This window comes from Mustelus asterias, chromosome 12 (genome assembly GCF_964213995.1).
Source record: "Mustelus asterias chromosome 12, sMusAst1.hap1.1, whole genome shotgun sequence".
NCBI classification, from domain to species: Eukaryota; Metazoa; Chordata; class Chondrichthyes; order Carcharhiniformes; family Triakidae; genus Mustelus; species Mustelus asterias.
In genome coordinates this window covers 62,351,875-62,378,432 of record NC_135812.1, presented here as the reverse complement: position 1 = coordinate 62,378,432, position 26,558 = coordinate 62,351,875, and the positions used below count along the sequence as shown (strand labels likewise).

At 43.7% G+C, this 26,558-nt stretch overlaps 1 protein-coding gene across 1 annotated transcript in view; it reads right to left on the bottom strand.

Moving 5' to 3' along the window:
• Window positions 1–278: 278 nt before the first annotated feature.
• cacna1g (calcium channel, voltage-dependent, T type, alpha 1G subunit) overlaps window positions 279–26,558 on the bottom strand; it is a 330,198-nt gene continuing 303,918 nt past the window's right edge. The window contains exons 33-35 of the mRNA XM_078225973.1: window positions 13,139–13,322; window positions 11,175–11,344; window positions 279–1,659 (exon numbers count right to left, since the gene is read on the bottom strand). Coding sequence (XP_078082099.1) covers window positions 811–1,659; window positions 11,175–11,344; window positions 13,139–13,322 — 1,203 coding nt within the window. The 3' untranslated portion in view covers window positions 279–810. The remainder of the gene's footprint in view (window positions 1,660–11,174; window positions 11,345–13,138; window positions 13,323–26,558) is intronic.

The following is a 26,558-nucleotide window of genomic DNA, read 5'->3' as shown; positions in this document are numbered from 1 at the left end:
AATATCCTGAGGAGCAAACTATTTGACAAATAAATAAGTAAAGATAACAGATCAGGAAATAAACATCAGACACAGCAATACCCTGCGACCCATACAAATGCCACAACATTAAAATCATGTCTTGGTTGCGTTATCTTTTAGAAATTCAGATGACCTCACAGAGTCACGGTTACAGTGGAGTGCCATTTTTCGATGCCAGGCAATCAATAATTTCAAGTTAACCACACAGATTGAGTAAATATTGCAGTTTATTTTATTTATAAATATTACTTTTTTTTCTAATATATTAATGGCTGGAACTTTGCTTTGTGACTTGTGGAGATTAAAGGAAAACGTCCAGGCCAACTCAATTGAATTCTGATAAAATGGGTGTCAATTGATAATGTTTATAAAAATAATAATTCTGGGGACACGGACGTCACTGGCAAGACTGGCATTTATTGCCCATCCCTTGCTGCCCCAAGCTGAGTTACAAAGCAAATTCTGGAATGTTCTGGTATGAACCACTTGGCATATTACCTCCCAATTTCATAAGGGAAAATCTTTTCACATTTAAAAAAAGTGACGCTCCACTGTTCAGGACAGCCTGGATGAACGATCAGCCAGTCATCTGCTTGAGTGCAAAGGCAGAGCAGCATTGTGGGTGGGGGCTCCAGTAACCCTGGTTACTGTTTGGTTGGGGGAAAGAGGAAGGGGGGCTTGGTGGGGTTTTGACCTCCAGTGCCAGTCAGAATGCAGAAATCTTCATTAATGTTAAGAAAGGATGAAAAAAGTGTCTTTTTGGCAACAAAAACCATTTAACGATTCAGTTCAGTGGTCCTCCTCAGGCTGATCCAAGGAAAAATTGGAAAGAGTCAGCAAATCCTTCGCCGGGGAAGGAGAGGTGGGCGTGCTTTCTGGAAGCAGTGGGTCCACAAGGTCCACGGACTCTTTGTGAGGGGCGGAGTCACAGGACGGAGCACGCCTTCTCAAACACATGTCACTGGTGGACGTTTGCCCATGAGTGCCTTGCATCGCCGTGTGCTGGTCCTCTGGTGGCTCTATAGAAATGCAAGGTGGGCTCATTTTCTGCTTCTGCCGGGCAGCTTGCTGGCTGTCCACTTCCTTTGCTGCCTGGCCAATGGCCCAGCAGGACGACGAGGAGAAATGGTGCTGTGGAACTGCGTCAACGGACGAGCAGATCTCAATTGAATGTCTCCGAGGGTCACCTAACCACGATGTGGGCTTGGCCAAGAATCCTTGAGTGTCCACGCTGTAGAACCTTTTGACGTCTTTCATCGTGAGGTTTCCTGTGCTGCTGCACATTTTTGTGGGTAGTGTCGGGCACATGGGGGGTTTGGAAGCTCTCTTGCTGCCACTGTTGATTTGAGAGACTTCCTGGTCTGCTGAGTCAGGGAGTTCCCTGAAAGGGTTCCGAGCGTGACGCGGTGAAACTGTCACATAGTTAGTAATGTTGCATTGGTTACGGCTGTGCTGTTGGATGTGAACACTATGCTTGGTCGGTGCGCTGGGTGAGGCAGGCACTAACACCACAGACGGTTGCACAACAGAGACATGGGGTACAGACACATTCAAAGGTGTTGGTTCATTAGGCTGTATCTGCAAATTTTCCTTGGACTCCATATAGAGTGGATCTAGAGAGTCATTTGTTACAGCAACCTAAATTGGGTGTTAAAAATGTGGGGAGTGGGAGGAACAGAATAAGCCAAAGAAAGGTTAGCATGCTCACAGTTGATAAATGCTTCGGTGCTTCGGTAAATTATTTGAAAATATGTCAACTAATGCTTTTTGTGCAAAATCATAAAAAAAGCAAATGATTCCGTGCCCAACACAGCTGTATCTAATTTCACATGTGCTTGTCAGTCCTGGTTAAGTACTAAATAAGCCAGTAATGATTAAATACAGGCAATACACTATTCTACAATGGAGCTTCCACTGATAAAAATAACTAAAATTGAGGGATTTTAAGCTTTCTAATGCTGGAAAAGTACAGTGACTTAAATTTGGTAGTTATGCCGTGATAATATATTTCTCCTCACATCCAGATCCCATAGAGTTTTAATCTAGAATTTTCCCTTCACCAGAGTAATTGAGGCTGTCAGCGGTAGGGTAGACGGCACACGGGCTGTGGGAGGAGTGCCAGATTCAGCAGCCACTTCCAATGTTGGGGTAATTTTAACCTTCACCTTAATGGCACAATGGTGGAATGCAAGATTGAATAGAACGGATACCTGCACAACAAATGAATACTTTGCTGAAACCTTTTTCAGCTGAGGAGGCACATTTAGTGCAGTTAGACTATCATTAAACTATCCCAGTTTCATTGTTTTCTTTGCCATCCGGTGCTACAGTGATAACGGCCCTCAGCTTCCTTGGGCTTGTTGCTGGAACTGTGCCATTGAATGGCTTTTCCTGTCTCCACTACCCAAGACTGTGTGCATAAAGACCAGGTAAGGATTCTCTGTTCCTCTTGTCACCTCCCAAATACATGTCTGGCCTTCCCGCAGTTCAATGTATGGATCTCAGCAATCCTCTGTGACTGACTGCGGTCCACTTGCTCTCCTCATCTTCTTCAACAATGACGCAGCCTTCAATGTTGACCACACCATCCCGCTCCAACGCTTCCCCTTCATTGTCCAGCCTTGTAACTACAGCATCTCCAGCAACACCTTCCCTCTTTACCGCTGCATCATTTCCCGTGTACTTCCTGAGGGACCTGTCTTGGCTCCCTTCTCTTCCTCATCTACATGCTGACCCTTGGTGATACCATTTGAGGTCAGGCTCCATACGTATACTGACAATGCAGCTTCTCTTGACCCCTCCACTCTCCCTTTGCTACCAGGCTGCTGATCTCTGATGAGCCACACTACGACCAGTTAAACATTGGGAAGATTGAAGCCATTGTCTTCACCTCCCTCCACAAACCCGTACCCATATTATCAATCTCATTTCCCTCCCTGGTCACTGTCTCAACTTAAAGCCAGCTGTTCAAAACCTTGTGTCCTTTTCAACCCCAGCTCCGCTTCTGACCCCTAATTCTTTCCCTCCCAAAAAAGCACCTATTTCTGTCTTCATAATATCACCCTTTTCCACCTCTGCTTTAGTACACTGGCGGCTGAAATCCTCATCCATGCCTTTAGCACAGCCATACGAGGATATCTCAGCTATGTCCTGACCAGCTTTCCATCCACAATTACCTTGTAAAACTTCAGGTCACTACAAAACTTTGCTGCCAATACTTTGTCCTGCAGCAAGCCCTGTTCATCCAGCACGCTTGTCCTCGCCCATTTGAATTGGTTCATGATCCTGCAATGCCTCCAGGTTAAAATTCAGAAAGGGCAGGATTGTGAAGGTAAATTGGCTGATTCTCCTCTTCCATGTATCATTCAATTGCAAAATGGGCAAAAAAAGACAAGGGCCTATTACACTAAATCTTCACTACTTTAAATTGACAAGAGATTTCACAGGGTATGGCCAAGGGGGTGCAGAGACACTGAACACAGTCAATTTTGAGTAGACTATCTAAATTTGAGGATCTAAGTGAGAAGACAAGATGGAAACTGGAAAAAAGTAAGTAGCTTTCTTGTACAGGTACTGGTCATCATCCTTGGGTGTGACAGTCAGTATGGCTGCTGTTTGGAAAAGTTATTGCTGCTGATCAGGCCTCTCAGGTTGGATTTATGCTCCATTGTTTCCAAGTGCAAGGTAATGCCATTAAAAAAAAGCCTATTCTATGGTTCCACCTGTCCTAAACTACCAACTTGGACATAGACTTGGAGCAGAACTCTGAGTTTGAGTCCAATACCAGGACTTATTGGCCACGGAAGCAGCATTCAACATGGTTCAACAGGCTGATAATCAGCTTGGGAATACTTCTATTGCTTCTACCGCTTCCCCACTATTCCCCCTAAAGGGTGTGAAGTTACGGTAACAACAACAATGTATTACCAATAATGTATAACCAATGAATAATGGTATGAGAATGTCAAAATGTCCACATCAACTTTCAATCTTTAGCAATGTCTTTTGCCTTCTCGCATTGGCGGCAACAGCATGAGATTCGATCCCTGCTCCAACTGAGGTGGCTTTAGAACCTGCCCCTTTGCCCTACCCGTGGTGGAGATCACAGCACTGGGGGTCGGTTCTGCCTTTGCGCAGAGGACTGAAGGAGAAGACAACCCCCAAATGGAAATCAGGAGCGATGTATAGCATGGACATCTGAGTTAAATATTCTACACTATTGCATAAAGTCAAAATTACCCTCATTCTAAACTTTTAATGACCCATGACTCTATTCCTCACTGATGCTTGTCAGCTGTGCTGCCTTTTTTCAAACACAATTAGAGCATTTGCGTGCAAATTATATTTGTTGACAATAATCCCACATTTTGAATCTAATTATTTAAAAAAGTATATATTCAAAAATAGAAAATTTTTGCATCACAGTCAGAGACTAATAATCTAAAAAGCCTGTCAAACATCAGATATGTAACCACTTCTACTGAAGTAAGCGGATGAATGTGAGGTGCAGGAAACTCAGCTTCAACACACAAGGGAAAAAGGTTCCACACATAAACACATTCATTGTGAACACACTTTAGTTAATGACGTGTGCAATGATGACTGTATGGTTGAGTGAGAGGGGGAATGGGTGAGGAATGGATTAACAACAGGAGTTTCTGTGAGGAACAGGGTTATCGCTGAGAGACCCAGGATAAAAAAAACTCAACTACGTGATGTTGAAACATAAAAGAGAAGGTGGTGGTGGTGGGGTCGGGGGTAACATCAGACAGAAATGAAGAAAGTCAGGAAGAATAAAGCAAATAATACACAATGTAATTCCAGTTCTTTCAAATACACCATATACAAAAAAAAATGTAACTGCATTTCTACCATGATAAGTAATCTTCTTCCAAAAAACAGTTGTTAATAGGAATTTTCAGGTCATAAATCAAATGTTTCTGTTTATAATGGAACTGGCTGGACACTGCAAGTCAAGAAGTATACAGTGAGTAAATAAATCTGAAAGCACTCAGACAGGATCTACGGAAAGAGAGTTAATGTTTCAGGTCAAACTAACCTGTTTCCAGCACTTTCTATTTCGAACTCAGGTTGCAGCATTCACATTATTTTGTTTTTGTGATGCGGTAACGCCAGTGTGAACACATGAAATACTGCCATGTTTGTATCACAGTTTCGATATCAAATTTCCCCCATACGAACCTTTTTCTTATTCTTTCATGGGAGGTGAGTGTCGCTGGCTAGGCCAGCATTTGTTGCCCATCTTTGAGAAGGTGGTGGTGAACCTCCTTCTTGAATTGTGCAGTCCATGTGGTGCAGGTACACCTGTTAGAAAGTGAGTTGCAGGATTTTGACCTGTTCCAAGTCAGGATGGTGTGCGCCGTGGAGAGGAAGTTGCAGATGGAAGTTGGGGTGGCATGGTGGCACGTGGTTAGCACTGCTGCCTCACAGCGTCAGGGACCCGGGTTCGATTCCCGGCTTGGGTCACTGTCTGTGTGGAGTTTGCACGTTCTCCCCGTGTCTGCGTGGGTTTCCTCCGGGTGCTCCAGTTTTCTCCCACAGTCTGAAAGACATGTTGGTTCGGTGCATTGACCCAAACAGGCGCCAGAGTGTGGCGACTGGGGGAATTTCACAGTAACTTCATTGCAGTGTTAATGTAAGCCTTACTTGTGCCTAATAAATAAACTTTACTTTAAAAAAAAGGTGGTGGTGCCCCCCACGCATCCATTGTCCTTGTCCTTTTAGATGAAAGAAGTTGTAGGTTTGGAAGGTACTGCCAAAGGAAGCTTGCTGAGTTGCTTCAGTGCATTGTGTAGATGGTACACACTGCTGTCACTGTGCGTTGGTGGTGGAGGGAGTGAGTTTTAAGGTGGTGGATGGGGTGCTGTTGAAACAGGCTACTTTGCTCTGGATGGTGTCGAGCTTCTTGAGTGTTGTTGGTGCTGCACTTATCCAGGCAAGTGGGGACCATCCCATCACACTCCTAACTTGTGTCTTTTAGGTGGTGGACAATGTTTGGGGAATCTTAAATTAGAATCGCTGAAGAAAACGGTCAGCTTATCATCGTCTTGGTTAATTTTGGCATTAGTCACCTCAAGTTCCTTTAGAACACTTAAAATGCTCAGCTTGATAGCCCCTTCAATGCCATGGCGAATGAACCAGGAACTATCGTCCCCCGAGTTTTTGTTTAATTCAAAAAATTGCTATACCTGGACATGTTCTTTTTTGCTTGCACAGGATAGGTCCCTGTGCATGAATATATGTAGCTTAGAGCAAGCATTGCTGAGCCACATTGAAAACCAAACTTTTAACCTTAAATTTGTTGCTAATGTAATTCTTAGCACACTTGAGTCTGGAAAGGAGCTATTAATGGAGACAATGCAATTATTATAGGGGGGCTTTAATTTTAACGCAGATGGAATAAATCAAATTGGCAAAAATTATATGGAGAGCAAGTTTATGGAATACTTTTGAGAACTTGTTTTGTCTGATGAGAAAAAGTTAATTAATAATCTGACAGTAAGAAATCCTCTGGAAAATAGTGATCATAACATGTTAAAATTTGAGAGTGATGCACTTAAGTCTAAAACTTACTGAAAAAACTAAAAGTACTGAACTTACATAAAGTCAATTATATATGCATGAGAGGGCTAAGGTAGTTCAGGAAATTAGATTAAAAGCTATTATTTAAAGAGATATTTCAGAATTTTCAACAAGCCTTCATTCTGTTGATAAATAAGAATTCCACAGGCTAACTAAAGAGGTTAAGGATAGTATTTGATTAAAAGAAGAGGCTTATAATATTGCCAAGAACATTTGTGAGCCTGAGGATTGGAAGAGTTTTAGACACCAACAAAAGGTGATAAAAAAAGATAGTAGAATATGAGAGTAAACTCAGCAGAAGTATAAAAATAGATCAGAAGAGCTTCTATAAGTTTCTAGAAATGAAGTAGCAAAAGTAAATGTAGGTCCCTTAGGGACTAAGGCAAGAAGATTATAATGGAATAAGGAAGTGGCAGATACATCAAAGAAATATTTTACATTTGTTTACATAGCATAAGATACAAACAGCATACCAGAAATAGTGAGGAACCACAGTTTTAAGAAGAGTGAGGAACGTAAAGTAATTGATATTAGTAAAGAGAAAGTACTGGAGAAATTAATGGGACTGAAAGTTAACAAATCCCCTGGACCTGATGGCCTATATACTACGGTGCTAAAAGGGGTCGCTGAGTAGATGGTAGAAGCACAGATTGTGGTATTCCAGGATTTCATAATTCTGGAAAAGTCCTAGTGGATTAGAAGGTAGTCAATGTAAATCCACTATTCAAGAAAAAGAGGATGATTAAAAAACTGGAAATAGATCAGTTAGTCTGACCTTGATCGTTTATAAATCCATTATTAAAAAAGTGGTAACAGGGCACTGACGAATCATAATATGAATAGGCGGAGTCAATGTGGTTTAATGAAAGGGAAACTGTGTTTAACATTTCTATTAAAGTTTTTTGAGGATATAAGTAGCAGTGCAGGCAGCATGGTGGCATAGTGGTTAGTACTGCTGCCTCATGGCACCAGGGACCCAGGTTCAATTCTGGCCTTGGGTGACCATGCACTACAGAAACAGACAAAAGTCTGATCTATGCACCGTCAGGTGCAGAAAGGTTGAGAAAAAGAACTCGCAGTGTATGTTAGGAGGATTAGTAGGATAAGTACGTGGAGTTATGGAGGATAGGGCCTGGGTGGGATGCTCTGTTGGCAAGTCGGTGCAGACTCAATGGGCTGAATGGTCTCCTTCTGCACTGTCGGGATTCTATGACTCTATGTAGTAAAGAATAATTAGGGGATGTAATATATTTGGATTTTCAAAGGGTTTCTGATAAGGTGTTATACAGAAGATAACAGCTCATGGAGTTGGGGATTGTATAGCATGGATAGAGGATCAGTTTACAGACAGATTACAGAGTTTGAATAAACAAGTAATTTTCAAGTTGATAACTGTTGCTCGTGGGTGCTGCAAGGATCCATGTTGGGGCCTCAGTTATTTACAATTTAATATTAATGACTGAGCTGTATTGAGTGCACCGTATCCAAGTTTACTGACAATACAAAGATAGTTGGGATAAGTTGTGAGTATACAAAGGGCCCTATTTTACTATTGTGTCGCGCCTGTTTTCGGGCGCGAAAACATGGTAAAATCAGGTGTGAGGCCATTAACGTGATCCGCGCCTGTGTCTGCGCAGATAGCCACTTTACCGAAACCCGGGAATGGCGGCGATCCGATTCATGCCTGAAACGGGTGCAACGGTGATTTAAATGCATTTGCATGCATTTCAATTGAATTAATGAACTGCCTGCCCAACTTTATCAGCATTTCCCCCTTTACCGCCACGTTCGCCGATCCAGAATCGCGCCAAAATGAACCTGCTGAATAAAAGTCTGAATCGGGCGCTCCAGCTGCAGAAGAGCGCATTCAGTGCTCCCAACGGCCCTCTGACTCAGATCAGTGGTGGGGGGGAGGAGGGAGGTTCTCTGGTTGGGGGGGGGGGGGGGGGGGGGGGAGGAGGAGGGGGAGGGCGGGTCAGATGTTCCTCAGGGGGGGGGGGGGGGGGGGGGGGAGGTGAGTGAGGCCAGACCATTCTCTGGGGGGGGGGGGGGGGAAGTGAGGCCAGATCGTTCTCTGAGAGGGGGGGAGGAGGGAGGCGGTAAAGATGTATCTCTGGTGCGGGGGGGGGGGGGTTGGGGGGAGGCCTGATTGCTCATTGGTAGGGGGTGGGGACAGATGGATCTCTGGTGGGAGGGGATGGGGGGGCAGGGGGTCCGCTGCCACTCTGTGGGCGATCGGGGATGGGGGGGGGGGAAGGAGGCAGGGGTGGCGATCGGTCTGGGTAGCGGGGGGGGGGGGGGGGGGGGGGGGGTGCGTGGATAAGGGGGACAGTGATGTCTATGGGGGCCTTCGTTCCCGGGCCGCTTTTTCCGCTTTCTGTGGTCCAGGAGCGATGTGACATGGGCACGTTTTTCAATTTTTTTCTAACTGCGCATGCGCAGTTCAGAGCTCCAATTGTTTCGGCAGCACTAAGCCCCGCCAACAGCGCGAATGGGACTGGCGATTTTTTTTTCAGGCTGAGTGTGGATGGGGGCGCCTGAAAGCAGATTTCTAAGTCGGATCTGCATTACGCCCAGATTCAGCACTTAGAATGAAAATGGTAAAATCGGGCCCAAAGAGTTTGCAAAGGGATATGGACTGGTTAAATGGGCAAGAAGGTGGCAGATGGAGGATAACGTTGGGAAATGTGAAGTTATTCACTTTGATTGGAAGCATGGACAAAACAGAATTTTGTTCAATGCTGCAAAGCTATTAAAAGTTGGTATCCGGAGGGAGCTCGCTAGATTTTTCTTGGATGAGAGGGCTTTCCTATGAGGAAAGGCTGCCTAAGTTGGGCCTGCATTATCTGGAGTTTAGAAGAATGTGAGGTGATCTCACTGAAAATTGTGGGATTCTGAGAGGCTTGACAGGTTGGATACTAGAGAGGCTGTTTTCTCTGGCTCAAGTCTGGAAATGGGGATATAGGCCTGGATTTTCATCCTCAGATTTGGTAGTGTGATTTTGGAAAAACTCATGTTGAGCCCATTCATCTTGGGAGAAAATGGCTTCAAAGGTGAACTCTCCATTGGGGTCATGCTCGCCGAATCTGGAAAAGGTTTGGAGGCAGTCACAGGAACATACATTGGTTTGGCTGATAGCTCAGACACCATTAATCCTGTTGAAGCAGCGTTACCCCAAAGAAAATGTTGTTTGATTGGCAGCTCAACCCCTTGGTCTCTGCTGCCAATTTCACAATGTTTATTTACATAAGGTTAAGTGGTTTAAAAGGTTTGTGATTTTTGTTTTTGATGCTTTAAAGGGTCTGGTGATTGACTTTTCTTGACATTTTTATTAGCTTGGCTTCTTTTCAATGCAGAAAGTCTTGAATTGATTACTTTAAAAAAAACTTTTCTTCCACATCTTACTGTCACTATAGGGTTCATTGGTTCTATACAGTGTATAGTGGGGTCAAAGAACATGAATGTTTCATAGTTTGGTATGGGGGCATGGGGTACCATGGGGGTTGGGTGGAAGGGCAAAGCCTGGCATAAAGAGGACCTTTTGAACATTTCTTTTAAAATGACCCCTCAAGGATTCAGGACTCCTCTGAGGGGCTATGAACCATGGCTCTTTAAAAACCTGGCCTGACACCATGAAAATTATGGAGGAGTAAACGATGCCCATCTTGACAATAGAGCCAGCTAGGTTGCGAGTGCAGGATTTGGGCCTCTGACAGGAACCAGCTTGCACCCTTTAAAGGCACTCCAGAAAATCAGAGAGCCTGGGAATGGGGTCAGGATTCCCGGAATCAGGACATGCCCACCATTTTCAAAGGGTTCCCAAGTCACTCCGACTTAGTGAAAATCCAGGCCAGAGGCCCAGGATAAGAGGGTGGCCATTTAGGGATGAGACAGAGAGAAGTTTTTTCTCTCAAAGGGTTTTGTATCTTTGGAATTCTCTACCCCAGAGAGGCTCAGGCACTGGGTATATCGAACTTTGAGGGAATTAAGATATGTGGAAATTGGTTGGGCAAGTGGAGTTGAAGTCAAGGATCAGAATGATATTAAATGGTGGGGTAGGCTCGAGGGGCCGAATGATCTATTCCTCTTCCAATTTGCTATGTTTTTACGCAGGTTCAGTAGACTACACAGGATAGGATGAGTACATAATAGGAATACACATGATGGGAAGGGTACATAATATCAGAAAAGATAATGGAATGGCAGACACATAGAAAGATCAGGCATAGATCGCAAAGTGCTGCATAGATTTCCTATAGAGGGTTGTGGGATTGATTCACAGGAACATCTAAAGGGTGAGCAAGAGATCCAAACTTTGAATCAAATATCAATTCTCAATAAGAACCATTCTGTTTTAGTTCTACCTTTCAGGATGAAAGCACCGTCAAAAACAATACGAATAAGTGTCGGTGTAAAGACACGGCCATATTTCTAGTAATGCATAAACAAGCAAATTGTGCAGATAGAAAGCACCCTTCAGGAAACCTGCAAATCAAAGTCTTGTGTTGAGACTGGTACAGGGAACTGGGTCTGCCGTCGCTGAAACCTACCTGCCGACGCAGCATTCTGTGAGCACTCACAGACCTCCTTGGGGGAGGAATCTTCGGGATAGTCTCAGAATCAAAACTGTTCTGCCGGCTGACTGGGTGGAACAGCCCGATTGGAACCTGGAGGTGTCCAGTGGTACCTATGGGCTGGGATTGAACTGATGTGGTGGAACCTGGGGAACAATATGCAGTAACAGTTAGCTATTTACCAAGCTCATCCGTGCCTGACAAAATATTCTTCTGACATTCCTTTTTAGTTAACAAACAAAATAGCTCACGTTTACATAGAATCTTTCACATCTGCAGAACACCCGAAAGTGCTGCCTATTAATTTTGAATTGTAATCATTATTATTTTGGAGACAAATTAGGCTGCAAATTTGGCCAAAGCAAGTTTCTACATCCGACAACCTGGTAAACAACCAGTTAGTCTGTTCTTGATAGTGTGGTTCCACCTGCGGGTGTTCAACTCATCCCAAGAAACAGCACCTACAACAATGCAACAGGCCCTCAGTACTGCACTGAAGTGTCAGACCAGTTTACATGCTGAGTACAACCTTAAACATACAACCTTCAGGCACAGGGGGAAAGAATCACTGACTGAAATTTAGAATCTATAGAATCCCTACAGCGCAGAAGGAGGCCATTCAGCCCATCAAGTCTGCACCGACAACAATCCCACCCAAGCCCTATCCTCGTCATTCATGACTACATTATTTCATGTATCTGAATCAAGGGATTCAGATAGATAGAATAATGGTAGTGATGACTGTGAGCTAGAAGCTGGAATATAACCGAAGGGCCAGAGGCTTACATACAGAAAATTAAAATGGATTCCTGGGAGTGAGATCCAGGCTGGAAACTATTCGAAGAGTTTGATACTTTGTATGAAGAAAGTATTAATGGGACAGGCGAGAATCCATTCAAACAGTTCAGATGTCAACATGAGCAGTGTTTATAACCAGGGCTTAGGATGTTCTCTGAGCCCTGAAATGAGTTGGCAGTTTGCAGTCAATCCCTTGTATTCATTTTTTTCCCCCGTAATAGATATTGGGAAGCTCTTGGAGATAACAATCTTGTATTTTGGGTCTGCCGCTTTGCTGATGAGAGCTGCTACAGCGAACATCAGCAGAACCCATGCAGTCTACACAGGAGGAACATCAGAAAATGCTGGAAATACTCAGCATCGGCAGAGAGAGACAGAATATGACGACCTTTCATCTGAACTGTTCTGATGAAAGGTCATTGATCTGAAAATGTTAACTCTCTTCACAGCTGCTGCCTGACCTGCTGAGTATTTGCCTTTTATTTCAGATTTCTAGCATCTGCAGTATTTTGATTTTGTAGTCAATACAAGTTACGGATTGACTATTAATTGTGCTGTAATCCCAGCAGTGAAGATGGCCAGGTTGGCATGTGCACTAAGGGCAGGACCAGAATACAAACCAGTCATAACTGACTGGAGAAAAAGACAGATTTAACCAGGGGACAATTCCTTATCGCGGTGGCACAATGGCTAACACTGCTGCCCCTGGTGTTGGGTGAATGTGTGTGGGGTTTGCACATTCTCCCTGTATCTGTGTGGGTTTCCTCTGGGTGTTCCGGTTTCCTCCCACAGTCCATGCTGATTAGGTGGATTGGCCATGGTAAATACACGGCGGTTACGGGGATAGGGTAGAGGAGAGGACCTGGGTAAGATGCTCTTTCAGAGAGTCAGTGCAGACTCGAATGGCTGAATGACCTCTTTTTGCACTGTAGGCATCCTATGGTTCTATGGTACCATTAACAGCAATTGCCACCATGACAAAATAGAATCTTGTGCTCGGGTGAGTTAATTTGGTCAGATACAGAAAACCAACTTGAGTTTCTCTTTGCCAGATATACTGACAATAGTAAGTACTGCATTGAGTAGATCAAATGCGTGATTGACATCTAACCAAAACTCATTCAAACATGGATGAGGCATACCTGACTGTAACTTATGATTGCTCTCTGACCTCTGTAGGCCCTGCAAGGGAGCAGGGTCAACAGGTTGAAACATGTAGCTATCATTGGGTAGAGAGTGTGTCCGGCCAACAAAAGGCTTCCTCACAGTGAGAAGGTTCTTCTCTGCGATCTCCTCCTTAGCCTCCTGTTCTTGAGTGCCCTCACCCTGCAGGACAGAAAAGGCACCATTAGATTTGTGCTACACAGGCACAGATGAAAACTGAAGGAAGCTGAGCTGTTGATAATGTGAAACACACTCATGCAAGAAGGTCATCGACGGCACAGAAACATCCTACAATTACAGCAACAGAAATGCAACAAAAAGAGAATTCAAAATGTTTCAGCAAGACATGTTACATCACTTTGCTATAAGGCAATGGATTACAATATAGTTACGTGGCAACACAAAAGACACAGTGGTGTGTCACAAATTGATAGGTCACAATACTGGGCATTCTCTGCAGTACATGAACCATGACAATGCCAATTCCATCAGTCGGCTGCTTCATGCAAACATCTCATGTTCTCTGCTATATTCTTCATCCAATGTCTTCAAATGAATAACCACAAGCTATTAGCCATTTTACTAGCCATCTCTTCAACTACAGATGCAAGCCAGCTAGCTGTTACACAAAGTCAATAAGGTATGCTTGGCAGCAAAGGATAATTATTAAAAAATAAATGTTTAATGACAATCGCAGAAAAAAAATTAAAACTGTAAATTAGAACGATGGGCTAGAAACTTGCTTTGCCTGTTATTGATTTACTCTGCCAGATATTCAGTTCTATTGATGTTAATGTTGGTCAGGTTAAATCACTAATTTTGCCCCGCTACCCAAGACAAATTCCTACCCCTCCCCATTCCTTTCTTTATTGATGCTACTTCAACATAAAATGAGAGCTGCATGAGTCCAAGTCAAAGACTGAAGTGCAGGCTGGAATCCAATCAAACAGTTTAGATGAAGACGTTAATATTTTATATTCAACTTGTCTCCATTTATCGGCCTTTGTCTAGAAAGGGGTACGATAAAGAGAAAGTTGGAATTGAATGAGACAGGTCCTTGGAATTTGCTGGCATCTGTAGCATTTTGGAGAAGACCAAGAAGCCATCAACCAAATACCCGACTCTTGCTCTGCACAGAAAGACTGGTCAAAGAACTGGGAAAGCTGGTTATTATCAGAGACTAAGAGGGTGACTTCCATTCATTGGTGCTCATTCACCCAGATGTGCCAGCTGGTGCGACTGCATGACATGTATTAGATGGCGCTAACCTCATAAATGCATATCAGCTAGTTGATGTTTTTTGTGCTACCTTTTAGTCCCAGAACTAGCTCCAGAGTCTACTCATGTAGACACTCGTGTAACAACTATCCCGTGAATCCTTGACTTAATCAGTGGATTACCCACTTCAAAAGCTTCCCTTCTGTTAACAAGTTTCATCTGTATGACCTTATTCTAGGATACATTCTGTAACACCATGTCCAAAATGAACAACTTTTCACTTAGTCAATTCTCCCCAATCCTCAAGGTGTGACTCCTGGCAGGGGTTGGTTTCACAGGCACTGGTTGTCCCCAAGTATCAGATTCACTCAAATGTCCAAGAATGAAGCTGGAAGTAGATAGGCTATCTGATCACAGGGGAGTACCACAATCAAGCCTTCTATCCTTACCCTTCCCATTTATACCTACTCCCAACGGGTCCAGAAATTAATTTCTGTTGTAAAGTTATGTATCCGTGATGAACTGAAGCAGCAGCCACATTTGGGGCTAACCTCATAAATGCATATCAGCTAGTTGATGTTTTTTGTGCTACCTTTTAGTCCCAAAACATTTGGGAGAATTGATGAAAATATCTAAGAGCAGGGACAGCAAAGGTGGTATTAATTGCTTCCACCTTTTCAAAAAAATGCCTTGCCCCTTCAGCCCATGCAGAATCTTTAACCTAGAATAGGTTTAAAAAAATAGCAAAAACAGAAAATACACAGGAATTAGAAGAATGCATTCTATTGTCATCCCAGGTTTGTGGAAATATTGCGCTAATTCCAAATACTTTGAACCACTTAGGCAGTGTTACTTTTATTCAACTGAACCTGCCATTACACATCTGTGTCTTGTGACTATTAAGAAAAATTGTTTCTGTGCACAGGGTCCATTTCTCTGCTTAACTCAACCCATTAATTCAGGACAAATTGGCTATGGAACCAACGCTGGCCATTAATCACATGCTCTTGCATGAGGCATGATGGGAATAGTACTCATTGTCATCGGCAACGGCTACAACATAGCACAACAACATTTCTGTGCCACTGTACCACAGAGACATAGTCAACGATGGGATGACACCAACAAGAAGCACAGCCAGATCTAACAGAAGACAGATACAAGATCCAGAAATGTTGGTTGAGAAAAAGGAACTGTTTGTGCGACAGATGAAAGCATTAGTCTACACATCAGCCTGGAAATGTCGAATGCTTGGGCAGTGGAGAGGAGCAGATGGTTTTATATATAAATCAGGGCTAGAAATACTCTTCCTTTATGCATTTCCCACCAAAGTGAATGCACAATAATATCACATTAATAGAATTAGACGTCCACAGATCATCACCCGTAACATTTTGCCTTTGGTTTGAAATGTCCAGAGTCGTGCTAGCTGTCGATAGTTTTACAACATGAAGCCTTAGCCTCCTTTATGGTTTTGTAATGTGAGGACACCAAGTCAACTATTGACACAATGGTGTTTCCAGTGTAGAGTCTAATCAATGCCTTCCCATCAGATGTTCTCATTTTTAAACAATGTTTTTCTGTGGCTAACACTATCTGATGAACTCAGAATTTTAAAAAAATTCATGTTTCTTCAAGTAAGTGTTTTAAGTACCCTATGTTGTGGGTCCCACAATACCACGGTCAGGTTTTCTAGGCAGTAGTTGAACGCAAGCATAGAAAAACCATGGCCTGAGGCAGGACTAGCTTAGCCCAGCTAGGGGGCATAGTGTGCCTGCTACACCTGGCTTCTGCAGCTTTGAAAGGGTTCTTTCTCCTGACAGCTGTTGAGAGGCTCCTGTCTGGGTGTTGAATGGGGACAGCTTTAATACCATTTGCTGTTGAAGTGCTCTCTGACGCTTGTTACCACTGAATGAAGTGATGGAAGGTGACCATACCTTTGGGACCAGAATCCAACAAGGGGTCACCACCTTCAAGAAAGGAGGAGAGGGAGAATTTGTTTTAAGGTCTATTGTCGAATGTTTTGTAGGTGGAGAACTGTCAAGGGAGCCCAAGAGTCAGTGGGATTGGAGGAAGTGACCATCGATTGGTGTTTGAGTAACAACATAGGAGCTGTCTCTCAAAGGTCGGTTTTCAGAATCACATCGGGTCACATTTAATCTATTGCTAATATACTTGTTTTCAGATGAATAGAGTCACTTCCCTTTTCTCCTGAACATTTCACTGGATGAGTGTTAACTGCAGTCCATTCAAAAAGCTAACAAATAAGTGGAAAGAATTGCTCTGTGTATTAAAATTGAGAATACATTTACTATGTGCTATGAGAGGAAATCTGCTGTTGGAAAACTACTTCTTAAATCAAACTGTACAGGACTTAAGCTGTTGTAGCCATGTCCCCTGTATACCTCTCAGTAGCTAGATGATCAATTCTTTTTATTGGTTTACGCTTACACCAGACTCCTTATTTTTCCACTAAGGATCAATTTATCTTCTACTCTGTTTCGAGCCAGTTCAGTGAGCTAACAATGAGAGCTGACTCCTTTACATCTTTCTCTCGCCCTGGGTTTTACCTTCCCTCTCCTGAAGGTAATGATCCCTGCAGGGCAATTCCGCAGCTGCTGGGATCTGCCTAGTTGCCTCTGTGCAAACTTAGACAAGAAATACCTGCCTGTTCTGCAGCTATTGGGGTATCACGGAACAATTCAGTCCCTAGCATGAATCAGCATTTCTAGCAGGGGTCAGGGGACAGGGTTTGGAGAAGGTGACCTCTCCACTGCTACTTGGTTCTGACAAACATTGAGTCCAATTATAGTGCCCACGATACTCAGCTTAACAATTCAGCAGAGAGCAGGTTGCTCTCGAGTCTCCAGGAGTTAAAGATTAATCCCAAAGACTACTGTGAGCAAACTGGCAGACAAAAGTCACAGGGACATTTGAACAATTTTGCTTATTAGTTATAAGAAAACAGCTGCGTGACTATGCAGAGTCATCCCTGATGAAACCTCTAGAATACTTCTAAGTAGAACTGGTAGCAGTCAATTTGGTTCTATGAAGGTCTGAATACTTAAGTGTCACAGACAGGTACAGTGCAATAATAGCCAAATGTAGCAGCACAGGCAGGTTGTACATGAGTCACTGTGTTCATAAAGAGCAGAGATAGGAGATCAGTGACGCCAAGCACAATGTTTAAGCCAGCTCCAACGCAGGCACATATTAACTTATCGACCTAAATATTAAATACAAATCATAACCTAAAGAAACTTCTGGCTATTCTATTGTAAGGGTGAAACTGGCTAGGATGCTTATAGAGCATTGTAGCGCATGTCTGAAAGCCATTCTGATGGCGAGCCAACCAAGTCATCAAGAATAAAGGCATCCATAAAACTGTACAGATCCCTTTGTACTGCAATGGCACTTACAGAACAAAGCAGATGACAAGGATATAAACTTTCTGTATCCAACCTGCTTTGAGTTCCGTATTCACACACTGCAGAATTTGGAATTTACAAAGTAGGGTTACAACATGGTTAGAATTTGAGCTGGTGATTTTAAGTGCTGTTGTATAAAACTTTTCAAAGAAGGACAGGGCTTTGAACCATGTGTTGTGTCTCGGATATTTCTGGAGCTGACTTCAAAAAGCTAGAGAACAATGTGTTAATTGCTCCAAACCCTAGGATCACAAAGTACTGAGCTAGAGGTCAGTCAGGGTTCGGTGCGGTCCTTTCACTCACATTATAAACGGATAACATAAAGTAAAATGGATGAGTATTTCGAGCCCTGTTATAAATAGTGGAATACAGGTGTGAAGTATGTACATTGCTTTCCAGCGTATTTAGTAAGAATACGTTAGCATCATCAGGCAAAGAGTCATCCGTCAGTGCTAACGACCACGATTTCTCAGACTGAATATCAGACGTCAGAGAAACAGCCTCCATCTCAGCTAGAGGGATCTAAACAGGGGAGAGACGACCAGTTGTGAGAAACTAGGACAACAGTTCATAGATGGACTTTACACCTCAACAGTCTGCACGCTCACTTACCAGAACTCTCTCAAAATGGTAGCAGGTTCTTAAGTACGGATCCGCTACAGCCACTGTACATTCATCTTGTTTGTTCACTTCCAATTTACTCCCCGCCCCACCACATTCTCTCCAGTGAGCTATTGCTGTGGGTGCATTATTGTAGGAGTGTTCACCACTGATTGGGTCTGCCCTAATTTAATTGACTACAATCCTTGCAAGTTATTTCCTGGGTTCAATTTGATTCTAGAATAAGACCCAACTTTATATGTTGATGTTGTTTTAAAAGCGCATTTGTATGCTGCCCTGAGTAAACAGGCAAAACACCCAGAGAACTGACGCCACTGCCCACAGGTGTGAAAAAAATTACAAATGCACACTCACTCAGTCTGACTGCACACTTCCTACCACGTAACATGAAGGAAATATGTAGGCCATTCAGCCCCTTTGGCCTGCTATACCATTCAATTAGATTACGGCTATTCTGTACCTTTTCCATTTTCCATAGTTCTTTGAAAATTACCCCGACCCATTTGCTTCACATTGTGGATGGCTTCATCATTCCAACCTGCTCACTGTCATTCGATAGGTGTGGTTATGAAGCAGCAATGTGGTTACAGTCAGCATTGCAAATCAGTCACACATCACAACCAGGTTTGGAAAAACTCTCCTTCAATGCCAATATGATAAAAAGTGGTACAAGAGAAGATAGGTTAATTGATTCCTTTGTGTCCACCTCAACTGGAGGCAATGCTCCTGTATCATACTGATTTAGACTATTTCTCTATTTTCATTTAGGCTTGGGCCTTGGCTGAGGCCTGGTTCCTTCCAGAAGGAAAAACCAGTTCACAATTTTCAAATCCTTGTAAAAATCACTCATACTGGCACCATAAATACTGGTGTCCATTTTAAGGTGTACAAGGCCAGTTCAGACAAGGTTTACTGCTACTCTTCATTTCTACGTTTTACTGTGTTTTTCCTACTTGTATGGGGATTCCTCTGATTCCTCACCAGTGATTATTCTTCCTGTGACAGATCCTGGGCACTAAGTGCCATCAGAGGCCAGGATTCTGTGGTCCCCTCATGTCTGGTTTTCCAGTGGCAGAGGCGGCCCACCATTAGTCGGTGTCAACATCTTCTGGTCCTGCCAAAGGCAATGATGTTTTCCAGGCTTACTAGCCACGCCATTGGGGAACCGGCCAATGGCGGGCTGCGTCCACCGCTGGAAAAACCACCGTGGGGATGGTGGGGGGGAAACCTCAGCCAGAGTTTGGAGTGTAATGTGCACGTGTTGCACTGCATAGTCTTGATAAGATTGATGGAGGACTGTGCATCCACCAATGTTAAGGGGAACATTGCTTGTTTGCAGCCGTTTGTTCCCTGCACAGCATATTTCCAATTGCTGCATAGCCCACGCATCTATGCAGCTTAGAGGGAATGTTGTTGCCAACCTTTCAGGATCATCTTGGATTCTCCAGGAATTAAAGGTTAATCTTTAGGATAGTGTTGCAAGCAAACTAAGGAGTAAAATCATAATGGGAGAAGAGGCTGATATTAAAATAATCTGTGTTGTATTTACTTTCTTGGAACCCTTTCATTTATTTATTATATAAATACTGATAATGTGGAGAGATTGGGAATTAAAGGCTGTTTGATTGGGCAGGATGGCTGCAGAATGGAATCAGATGTTGAAACCTCCAGGCCACAGCTGGAGCACTGTGCACAGTTCTTGTCACCACACGAGAGGAAGGATGTGATTGCACTAGAAAGGATGCAGAGTTGATTCACCAGGATGTTGCCTGGGCTGGAACATTTCAGCTATGAAGAGAGGCTGGTTAGGCTGGGATTATTTTCCTCAGAGCAGAGAAGGTTGAGGGGGGACCTGATTGGGGTGTGCAAATTTATGAGGTATACAGATAGGGTAGACAGGAAGAAACCTTTCCCCTTAGTAGAGGGGCTAATAACCAGGGAGAATGGATTTAAGGTAAGGGGCAGGAGATTTAGAGAGGATTTAAGGAAAAACCTTCTCTCCCAGTGTGTGGTGAGAATCTGCAAAACACTGCCTGAAAGGGTGGTAGAGGCAGGAACCCCTCACAACATTTAAGAAGCATTTAGCTGAACACTTGAAATGCCACAGCATTCAAGGCTAGGGACCAAGTACTGGAAAATGGGATGAGAATAGATAGGTTTTTGATGGCTGGTGCAGCCATGATGGGCTGAAAGGCCTCTTTCTGTGCTGTAAAGCTCTAAGACTCTTTAAGTCTAATTGGGGCTGCCAAGACCAACTGTGATGGATACAGTAGTGGAGCCCAGTCCTTAGCTGGTTTGAGATTAGGGACTGTACTGTTGGCCTTTCAAAAGAAATCATTTCAGAAATGTCTAGTCATTTGCATAAAGTCTGATTAGGATTTGATGAGCACAACATTAGCAAATCTTGTAAAGTGGATGGCACAGTGTCTCACATTGACTGCAGATATTTTGGAACTCTTGCTGATACTCAATTCAGTGAAGGGCTTTGACCTCTGTTCTATTTTTCTCTTGGTTTTACCTACTTGGTAAGTTTGAGCTGGATATTTCTCCACTTTCTTAGGCAAGCTAGCTCTCCAACACCATCTGCATCACAAATTTATTAGAGATTTTTGAGGATGTAACTAGTAGGGTTGATAAAAGGGGAGCCATTTGATAAAGGGCCACACAAAAGGTCAAGATAAGGGTTCTCAGAGTTGGGGGTAATATATTAACATGGATGGAGGATTGGTTAATGGACAGGAGGCAGAGAGCAGGGATAAATGGGACAATTTCAAATTGGCAGGCTGTGACTAGGGGAGTGCTGCAAGGATCAGTATAGACAATTGACATTAATGACTTAAACAAAGAGACAGAGAATAATAGATCCAAGTTTGCTGGCAATAAAAAGCTGTTTAGGAATGTAAGCTGTGAGGAGGACACAAAGTGTCTACACAGGGATACAGAGTTCTGAAGAAGAGTCACATTGGACTCAAAATGTTAACTCTGTTTCTCTTTTCTAAGACACTGCCAAACCTGCTGAGTTTTTCCAGCACTTACTGTTCTTATTTCAGATTTTCAGTATCCACAGTATTTTACATTTTTAATTTATTACACCCTGGGAAGAACAATGCATACCAGGAATCTCAGGAATGTTGTGATTGTGACTATATTTAAGAAGGGGGTCAAATCTGGTTTTAGTAACTACAGAGGTGTCTCCCAGTGTCTCCCAGAGAACAGCATTGCAAGGATTCTCCTCAATTGCCTCCTCCCAGAGGCCAAGGAACTCTTTCTAAAGTCACAGTGTGGTTTTCGCCCATTGAGAGGCACCGGACATGATTTTCACTGTGTGGTAAATTTAAGAAAAGCACAAGGAACTACACCAACCTGATTACAGTACCAACCTTTCTTTGACCTCAAGAAAGCTTTTATGCAAAAGCTTATGGCAGTGGTTCCCAAAGGGTGCGGCGCGCCACACTGATCCGGCAAGAGAGGATGGAAAGTGTGGCGGGAAGATTCAAGGACAATCAAAGAAACATTTAAACATGGATTGGATATTTTTCCAAAGTGATTGTTTTATACTTTTTGGATGTCCCATGATCATGTTATAAAGCAGTTGTGTTCTATGTTATGAATCAAACACTGCTAGGAGTTGTTTTTTCTGTTTTTGAATGTATTTCTTATCAAAAAAAAATTCGGTGTGGCGCGAGCAAATTTGTATTCCGAAAGTGCAGCCCAGTGAAAAAAGTTTGGGAACCACTGGCTTATGGGCTATCCTCTTCAAAGTTGGCTGCCCTCAGAAATGTGCCACCATCCTCCTCCTACTCCATGATGACATGCAAACCGTCATCCTCACCAATGGAACCACCACAAACCCTATCTCAGTGAAGACTGGGGTCAAACGATGCTGTGTCCTGACACCAACCCTGTTTTCCAAATTATGCTCCTCACCTCCAGCAAATTCCCCAGAGGTGTGGAGATAATCTACAGTACAGACAGTAAGCCGGTCAACCGACACCATCTTTAATCCAAAACCACAACCACTCCAACCTCAACCATGGAGCTTCAGCATGTAGATTATGCCTGTGTGGAGCTCACTCAGTGACTGAGCTCCAGGTCACTCCTTTTGTGAAGCATATGGAAAAATGGGCCTTTCAATAAACACCCAGAAAACTAGGCTCTTCGTTCAACCAGCACAACAATTCTCCCATCGATTAAGACCAACAGTGAGATCATGGGAATAGTGGACCATTTTCCATTTCTTGTGAGCCTTCTCTCGCTGAAGGTTGACGTTGATGATAAATTCATTTTTGCCTCCAAGGTGCCAACTCAGCCTTGGACTGACAGGAGAAGAGTATCTCAAACCCAGGACAAAATTCATAGTTTACCAGGCAGCGGTAATCCCTGTGCCCCATATGCTTTGGAGACTTGGACAACCTACAGCAGACATCTCAAAGGACTGGAGAAGTGCCACCAGTGATGCCTCCAAATCTGGCGACAAGAAAGTTGGACCAACAGTAGCGTCCTTTCCCAAGTCAACTTGTCCAGGATCCAGATAATTCAAATCACTCCACGTGCTGGGACATGTCGTTTGTATGTCTGAAAGAAATGTCCAGAAACAACTGTTCTACTTGGAACTCGGTCATGGCAGGGAACTCCCTGGCGGACAAGGGAATGCTTTAGGGATGAGATCAAACATCCCTGCGACTCATGGGAGTCTCTGTCTTGTGACCAACCAAAATGGAGGAAGCTCACTTGGGAAGTTATTGAATACAGAGACTTCAAATGGGAACATACACAGGCCAAGTCGAGGCTTTGGAGGGAGTGCACAAACATCCAAAGAACCCATCTACTCAACAATTCAAATACCATCAACCACACGAGGCAGAGTCTACAGATCACACATTGCACTTAGCAGGTCATCTCAGAATCCATTGAAGCAGAGTGGGCAGAATCTTTTCCATCCTGAGGGACTGCCTAAGAAGAGTGGGAGGAAGGCGTTTGGCATGTTGGCCTTTATTGTAGGGGGATTGGTGTACAAGATTGGCGCCACAGCGAAAAACCGCACCGACCTCCTCAGAAGACAAACACGGGACACAGTGGACAGAGTACCCTTCGTTGTCCAGTACTTCCCCGGAGCGGAGAAGCTACGGCATCTCCTCCGGAGCCTTCAACATGTCATTGATGAAGACGAACATCTCGCCAAGGCCATCCCCACACCCCCACTTCTTGCCTTCAAACAACCGCACAACCTCAAACAGACCATTGTCCGCAGCAAACTACCCAGCCTTCAGGAGAACAGTGACCAAGACACCACACAACCCTGCCACAGCAACCTCTGCAAGACGTGCCAGATCATCGACACAGATGCCATCATCTCACGTGAGAACACCATCCACCAGGTACACGGTACATACTCTTGCAACTCGGCCAACGTTGTCTACCTGATACGCTGCAAGAAAGGATGTCCCGAGGCATTGTACATTGGGGAAACTATGCAGACGCTGCGACAACGGATGAATGAACACCGCTCGACAATCACCAGGCAAGACTGTTCTCTTCCTGTTGGGGAGCACTTCAGCGGTCACGGGCATTCGGCCTCTGATATTCGGGTAAGCGTTCTCCAAGGCGGCCTTCGCGACACACGACAGCGCAGAGTCGCTGAGCAGAAACTGATAGCCAAGTTCCGCACACACAAGGACGGCCTCAACCGGGATATTGGGTTTATGTCACACTATTTGTAACTCCCACAGTTGCGTGGACCTGCAGAGTTTCACTGGCTGTCTTGTCTGGAGACAATACACATCTTTTTAGCCTGTCTTGATGCTCTCTCCACTCCCATTGTTTTGTTTCTTAAAGACTGGATTAGTTGTAAGTATTCGCATTCCAACCATTATTCATGTAAATTGAGTCTGTGTCTTTATAAGTTCTGTTTGTGAACAGAATTCCCACTCACCTGAAGAAGGGGCTCAGAGCCTCGAAAGCTTGTGTGGCTTTTGCTACCAAATAAACCTGTTGGACTTTAACCTGGTGTTGTCAAACTTCTTACTGTGTTTACCCCAGTCCAACGCCGGCATCTCCACGTACAAGAATAAGGCAGTCTTTTTATAATTGTAAGAGCTTTGGCGAGACCACACCTGAAGAACTGTGTGCAGCTTTAGTCCTCTTGTCTAAGGATGGACAGACTTGCCTTGGAGGCAGTAGAGAAGGTTCATTCGATTGGTTCCTGAGATGAGACGGTTGTCCAATGATGAGATGCTGAATAACTTGGACCTTTACTCTCTGGGGTACTAAAGGCACTTGACAGGGTAGACACTGACAGGTTGTTTCCCTGGCTGGTGAATCTAAAACATAGGGGCGCAGTCTTAGGATAATTCAATCATTTAAGACTGAGAAGAGGAGAAACTCTTCATGCTCAAAGGAGTTGTGAATCTTTGCAATTCTCTATCCCAGAATGCTTAATTGTTGATTGTATTTAATGCTGAGACACAGATTTTAGTCTCCAAGAGAATGAAGGAATGTGGGAGACTGGTAGCAAAGTGTAGAAGGTCAGCTATGATTGCATTAAATGGAGGAGCAGGCTCGAGGGACTGTACCATCTACCCCTGCTCTAATTCCTTATGTACTTAATGGTCTGGATTAATTGTCTCTCCACAAGCTCATTCTCTATGATTCAAAGACAAGGCTTCTTCACAGATTTTTATCTCTTCCTCCTCCAGCCTCCTAACATGCAGAGGTAGTCCACATAATCAGGGATTAGTCAAATTCTGCCAAAGAGGATAGGTGAGGTTAAGCGATTACCCCACTGTAAATTCATAACATATTGACAGTGGGGGGTAAGGGCAGAATTCAGACAGAGGATGAGAGATTAATCTTCCCAGTATCATTATTTATATCCTCCTTCATACCACTGGTGAAGACAGTTACGATCTAATGCCAAGCAGACCCAGTTCAGCAAAGACATCATCTTCCTCCTGCTTTTCTCTTTCTGCTTTGTCCATGTTACATGCGGTCGCTGCAACGTTGTTTGATCACCTTTCATATCAACCATCTTTTTTTTGGATTGGCAGATGGTCCTGCAGCTGGATGCCTTTCCTGCTGCTAATCCTACCCATTAATCCAGGCTGGAGACTGGCACTGATACCTGTTGGCTTTCCTGCACCAGTGGCTGTCATTGCACCACTTAAATCAATCTTCGATAATAGCTTTCACCAGGCGAAACGCACTCAGTGTCAACCACTGAGGGATTACCATGGACACCATGTGTGTCTGTTAAGCAGAGCAGTAAGTGATTCTCTGATGGACCTGCTCAAAGTTAACCTGACAGGCCTCTTCCTGGATTGAACCTCAATTTATTAACTTGACCAGAATGTCAATTTGAAAGAGTTGTTGCAGCTTTTCTTTGCAAACTAGTTGTGACGGCGTTTCAGAATAGAAATCAAAATCAGTGGAGGATGATGTCTTGTGTGTCATCACTGGGGGAATAAAGTCAGGATATTTGAAGGTAGCCCCAATAACTGCTGGATATCTCAAACTTGAGCAGACGCTTATCCAAGTGCAATCGTACATTAACAATTCTTCCAATCTTCCTCAAATGTACATAAACTGGGTGGAAAAGAGGAACCATCATACCAGGCTTGGTTAAGAGGCAAACCTGTCTCTCCATCCAAAATGCATCATGAAACAAATACTGTTGCGCTGAATAAGTAAGAAATGCATTGTTGTTGTTTTTAATAAGTGCTTAACATGGATTCTGTTGTGAGATCTTTTGCATCTTATGATCTCCAGGATGGTAAGTATTCATTGCTGAGAGCACCTCCAAATGTAACATGGGAATCAGTCAGGATCTTTAATTACAACAATCATTGACTTCTACCAAAAGACAATTACATTCTGGCAAAAGCTGTACTTCAGGATAGAAAAGAAGGAAACGGGAAATACAGGAACTTTCGGTTGGCAGTATACAAACGGAGAAAAGCATTGATCATTAATGATCCATACTCTCTGCTTTGGAGGACTCCTGTTGTAGTAATAACACTGGGAAAATTCTCTAACAAGTGGTTCCACCAGTTCACCGCCTCAGAGGTGAAGGTGAAGACCAAGGCACAGTTACAGTGCTGCAAGAAGAGGGGTCCTTGAAGACTGTCAGCAGGGT